This window comes from Polyodon spathula, chromosome 7, assembly GCF_017654505.1.
Source record: "Polyodon spathula isolate WHYD16114869_AA chromosome 7, ASM1765450v1, whole genome shotgun sequence".
NCBI lineage: Eukaryota > Metazoa > Chordata > Actinopteri > Acipenseriformes > Polyodontidae > Polyodon > Polyodon spathula.
This window is the reverse complement of record NC_054540.1, coordinates 5,335,749-5,341,748: the sequence shown is the minus strand read 5'-3', so window position 1 is coordinate 5,341,748 and position 6,000 is coordinate 5,335,749. Positions and strand designations below refer to the sequence as shown.

Here is a 6,000-nt window from a genome sequence, read left to right as displayed (position 1 = left end):
TAAAGTAACACTTGGACAAATGAGTTTCAACTAACAAGTTTATTCATAGGGCTGTGGATTGACAAATTAAATCCTACCCTGTCTAACTCCCAATGGCTGGAACATGATTTAGGTGAGATGACTGTCCAAACCACTTCAGCAACTGAATGTTGGTTTGTAGCTTCATAACTAAAAACATTTCAGCTTTCTCCTAATCCCCATTTTAATCAATTGCCATCCAAGTGTTAACCTTTCTCCCCAATTCAAGTTTTTTTTGGTTTTAGACAAGAAATAAACATTTTAAATGATCAATACCCTTTTTATGGTAGTTGTTATATTCTAACCCATTCTTTGCTGCTGCTTCTCCATGATTATACAAAATGGCCAAATTATTTCCTGAAAATCTCCCAGGACACAAAGTTCATCTAGAGCTTATTTTTCTACACAAAATGGATTTAGTCACAGGAGTACAGAATATAACTTGTGACACACAGCAGGTCCAGGATTTACCTTTCGCGAGCGGACCAATGGTCACTATTGTAAAACTAACCTAGATCCACAGCATGTAGAATAGTCTTGTAACAAATGTCATATTTAGTGAGTGGCTCCCAGGATCCATCCTTTAGAAGCTCAGCAAATTACTATAAGAGTACCAAGCCAAAGTTGGTGAGTGCCAGCGCAGACTCTGAAAGCTTTGTGTAACATATAGACATTTTACAGTAACGGGAACAGAAATCAACAACGTCTAAACATTATGTAATAGGCCATGTTTATTTGATTAATAACTTACAAAATCTGACATATAACGACAGCTACTTTTTTTTTCTAATTAACATTTACAAGTTTGATTTTTGTTCACAATGTAGTACAATGAAGGTCTCAGCAAAAGTAAATGAATTATTGGCAGTTACAGGGGTAGAAACACGTTCAGCATTCGATGCATTAGTTATTGAACTACCCTTTGTAACTCAGCTGCTCTGTAAGGTTTGGGGCGCAGGTCGCAATAGGTGAAAGAAGCTTGTGCAAGACCAGATGGCTCGATATATTGAAGCATTGTGACAGCTATGGTTTCTAATACCTGCTCTGTACCATTTTGTAAGCAATAATGATTTTTTCTTTAAAAAACATAGTAAGTAGTGTTAAATTCCAGTGCTTTCATTGATTAGTTATTTGCACTAATGCTAACGGCTCACCTGGCCTCGCCTCTGACATGCAGGCACTCTTGAAATCTACCAATGGACCGCTTTCATATATTCACAGATCACTTGAACAAATTATAGGGATACATTTAAGATTTCTCAAGAGTTAATGATTGTGTAGTACATAGTTAATCTAATTGCAGTCTGCCAAACCATTTCAATCAAGCAGAGTTGGCAGTTAAAAAAACTAAAGTTTTTTTTTTTTTTTTCTGTAAGGTCTCAGTCTGTCTCTAAAAAAAAACATTTAAAGTTTGAGAGTTATGATGCAGTCCCTTTTAACCTTTTATATGTTTCAAGTCAGCATTAGCTCTTGCACAAGATCTGTAACGGTGCATGGATTGACCTAAACTACAATGCAACCTGTCCCCATAAAGCAAATGCATGTTGCCTTTTGGTGACTTAAAAGTTGCCTTAACGGTTCTAGAGCAATTATCTGTGACCTCTTGCATGCAGACAGCGAAGACCGCCACAAAAAAAAGGGTTTGGTTTGTTTGTTTTTGCTTTACAGCTGTTTTTATGACAAACCCGGCATATGCCCCAAGACTGTTAAACTTTTATTCCCCAATATTAAACATTCAAATATAATAGTACACTTGGTTTTTGTAATCTTTTGTTTGGTATTTGGTACTTGCAAATTATGAATGTCTTTGCACTACCAAAGTAACAGTTACTGGGAATAAAATGACGTCTAGTTGCAAATACTGAACAATCACTATTTATAGATTCTCGGTTTCTCTAGATAAGAATGGTCTGGGCCAACACTTTCAGTAGATTAAATGGACTGGATTATAGGGACTGCCATACTTCCAAGCATCAGACATGCAGTGAACTGGGGAAAAAACTCCTATAAACAGCAGCACTGGACATCACTAAAAGCTACAGTAATACAATTTTATTTTTTGGTTGGATAAAACAAAATTAGCAGCTTCAACTAACACAGAAAATTCACTCACAAAAAAGGGAAAGCTAGATACTTTATGTACAGATGAACATTCTTTACACTGGTATCCAGGCGCTACTACAAGGTCCTTTCATAGGTGTGTCTCACAAAAGCTTGGTGGCTACCACGTTTATTTATTTATTTATTCTAAAACAAGCCTATGGCTGTCTCTCATTGTAAACATCGAAGTGTTTCAGAAACAATGAATTAGCCCAACTTCCATCACAAACAATAAAAAAAGGAAAAAAATCAGTGCAATGGTTTAACAAAAAAAAAAAGTTAAGTGTCCAACAACTGAAATGGAAACTGAAGCACTGTGTACTTTCATTTAACAATTCCATACATTTCACCAAATGCAGTCTGACTATCGAGAACAGCTCAATGTTTTGGGGATGCTTGCTGTACTTGTCATACACCCTTTTTAAAAAGGCTGTCTTAAAACACAATAAGTTTGTTTGTACACTGTGTTGATTGTTCTACCTAATGTAGGAGAAGGGTAGCTGAACTGCACAATAAATTAGAGAATATAGTCCAAAACAAACTATATTCCAACAGTAACTGATTTTAATAGGTTCAAGCTATAAATAGTTTAAAAAAAAAATAATGTTGGCTGCAAAGGCATATTTATATTTTAAAGAATACTGCTCAGTACCCCTTGGTATGCATTTATGTTTTGTAGAATTGAGCTTGGATGACAATTGACATTATAAAGACAATTATTTGAGCTTCTTCACATTCCTCCAATGTACTCAATGTCAATTTTAGTACAGGAATCTTGGATGCAATATTTGAATTAGCTGGTGCACATAGGTTAACAAATCAGATTTGGTAATATGCCTTTGTCCCCAGGCCAACAAATGCTTAAAATTGTTTAAATATATGTCTCATATTCTTAATTCATTACTTCAAAGGGGTAAAATCTTATGGAAATGTTAAATTTCAAGTTTAAACCAGCCAAAATGCATACAGAAAAAAAAAAACAAAAAAAAAAAAAAAAAAAAAAAAAACAACCCAGACTGCAATGAAATGAATTGCAAATGACTGCTGTTTCAAGAAAAAAATAAATCCCCTTTTGCATTCTCCTCCTCCTCCTCCTCAGCGTGGCTGGCAGTTTTATACTGTCCATGTTATTAAGACGTTGAGTGAAAAGGAGGTTCCGGCAGTCGTTCTTCTGTAGCCCCACAACAGCATGCTAGTTCAAGCTGTCAGTCTCAGTAAGGAAATTCTCAGGCACCACTCCGAAACAGCCAATGGTTGATAGGACTTCAGAAGGAAGCACCAGCAGCGCTACACCAGCTGATAGCCCGATCCTGTCGTTTGGTCGTACTCTATTGTGTACTGCTTTGTCCAGTCTACAACAACGAGACGGATAAGACCACAGCATCTGTATTCAAAGAAGTCTATGATGTTCCGTACACATCCATGGCTGGTAGTGGGGTGGCACAAAAGATAAAGGGGAAAAAAAGAGAGTATTAGACCATCATGTTGCTATTTGATGTGTTATTTGGAATACAGCAAAAATGTATGTTTATTCGGAATACAGCAAAAATTATGGTATTCTGTTGTGTACTGTGCAGCTAATTTGGTACTGTAGCTTTAATTGGAAGACCGAGCGCACTATGACATTGCTGCTCACTGCCTGAGTGAGGTTGCTTCTTCAGATCATCTTCAGACCTGGTTTGGGTTCAGTGAATTTTACGCATCGCGTTGGGGTCATTCGCAAGACAACCCCACCCTGAACATGAAAAGATTTTGGGGTTCTAAAAATGTAAATAAACCCCAATGTGGTTGTCCCGATGTAGATGGGGACGCACTTCGGGTTGGGGTCCTAATTTATAAATTGATATCACTTTTTTGTATTGAGTGACAAACGTCATGTACTTACTTGAATGGGCTTTCGATAGATGTTGTTGTAACTTTAAAGTGCTTGTATCTTCTTGCGTTCATCCTTTCATTAGTGGTTATACCTAGGCAAGCGATCTGGCCAAACAAAAAGAAGAATGAGAGCATAAGCTTACATATCAATTACAGGTCTCAATTCAATGCACCTGTCAAACAAAGGTTTGAATCAGTCTGCACATACTAATAAACAGTTATTACAATTACAGGAAGAGATGTTGACAAGCTGGTTACACGCCAATAAAAGACTGAAGAATTCTCAGCTTCTTGATGGCAAGAGCAGATGCACTAGTGGTTACCACTCAGTTAATGCAGTATTTTCCAGATTTTTCAAAATTTAGAAAATGGTTTATTAAAACCTGGTCCGTTTGAGCTAACAAAGCACTTGGCCATCCAATTTCTGGCCCCAATCCAACTTTGCTTAAGTACAGGCAATATCATGCTACAAGGTGGTATGGCTGTAACATCCAGAGTAATCATCAGGCATTTGAGATTGACACACACACACACACACACACACACACACTTACTTAAAACATGTCGCCATTTCAACATAAATAGCTTCACACATTTAAAATTTTAGCCCTGATCTTAAAATTCTGAGTCATGTACTAATCCGTGTGGCTGACCTATCGCAGTCAATCTCCAGCAATGGTATGGGATGCTGCACTCACCTGGTACATCTGACACATGATCAGCACTGCCACCCACATGAAATGGAAAATACTGTTCAGGAACATCCAGAACATCCAGGGCGAGCAGGTAGCAATCTGAGTAATGTACGCCCAGAATCCATCCGTTGAATAGCTGGTTGCACAATGAATCCTCCAGTCTTTAAAACAAAACACAGACACATTTACACCACAAGAATGGATGTGAACACTAAGAACCACCACCTTAGGGTTTCAAACCAAGGGCTTTATTAACTTCTAAATACTCTGCAGGAATATGTTTAGTACATTAGTGTACATCTTTGTAAATGTTTCTTATGTACCAGCTGTGTTTCTCCATGCAGAAATACTCAAAAAGAATGTAATTCTAAAAGTGCAAATAAGGATCAACAGTTACATTAATCCTTTGTGGTCCTTTGTCGGTCCTGGTCCGACGCTGCAAAAATCCTGTTCGAGTCTAACGTCGGACTCAGTCCGACATCGCAAAAAAAAAACCTGTTTTAAGAAGTCGTGTGTCGGCTCTGAGTGGAGAAAGCCGACAAAGAACGTTCCCCAATCGTCTCTGAATGGAAACAAGGTGGAACCAGCCAAGTACCTCTTCAAAAGCTGGAGAAAAATGATTTGAACAGAGAAGCGTAGAGAGACTTGGAGAGAGCATCATGGCAGAAAGCACACGGCAGAGAAAGATACGGCAGCGATGATGGAAGTCAGTGACCGTGGAAGTAGTTTAGATGAAGACTTCAAAGAATCCAGTGAATAAGAAATTAATTTCTCAAAGTGACAAAACAGAGGAGGAAAATGAAGAAAGCGATCACGAAGAGCCGGGGGAGGGGGTGGAGACGCGCACTGGAAGTTTTGTGATAGATAGCTTTGAAAAGTATCATACTGGAGAATCACAGATCTGTGAATAGCATGTACATAGTTATATTTGTTGTATAATTGTTGTTGGTTCAAAATTGTGCACTTTCTTTTGTATTCTGCAAATAAATAGTTATAAAATGCATAAAAAGATAATTTTTGGTTATTTTTTTGTTCACTTATTTTCTGTGTTAGGGGTGTCTTATTGATTTACAGTAAGTTTGGAACCTGAGTGATTGCTCTAAAGTCACTCTAACATATATATATATATATATATATATATAATATATATATATATAATATATATATATATATATATACAGTTTTTTTTTTTTATTATTATTTGCAATGTTCCCTTCAATTAATAAAAACTTATTTTTGGTTGAAAAAATTGGTATAATTGTCTTTCCACAGATTATCACTTTGATTATAAAGGGGTTTGAAACATGCTTCA

General features: G+C 36.9%; 1 protein-coding gene across 1 annotated transcript in view; it reads right to left on the bottom strand.

Moving 5' to 3' along the window:
- LOC121318045 (palmitoyltransferase ZDHHC17) overlaps positions 1-6,000 on the bottom strand; it is a 30,690-nt gene continuing 24,690 nt past the window's right edge. Inside the window, exons 15-17 of the mRNA XM_041254272.1 lie at positions 4,692-4,849; positions 4,004-4,098; positions 1-3,544 (exon numbers count right to left, since the gene is read on the bottom strand). Coding sequence (XP_041110206.1) covers positions 3,406-3,544; positions 4,004-4,098; positions 4,692-4,849 — 392 coding nt within the window. The 3' untranslated portion in view covers positions 1-3,405. The remainder of the gene's footprint in view (positions 3,545-4,003; positions 4,099-4,691; positions 4,850-6,000) is intronic.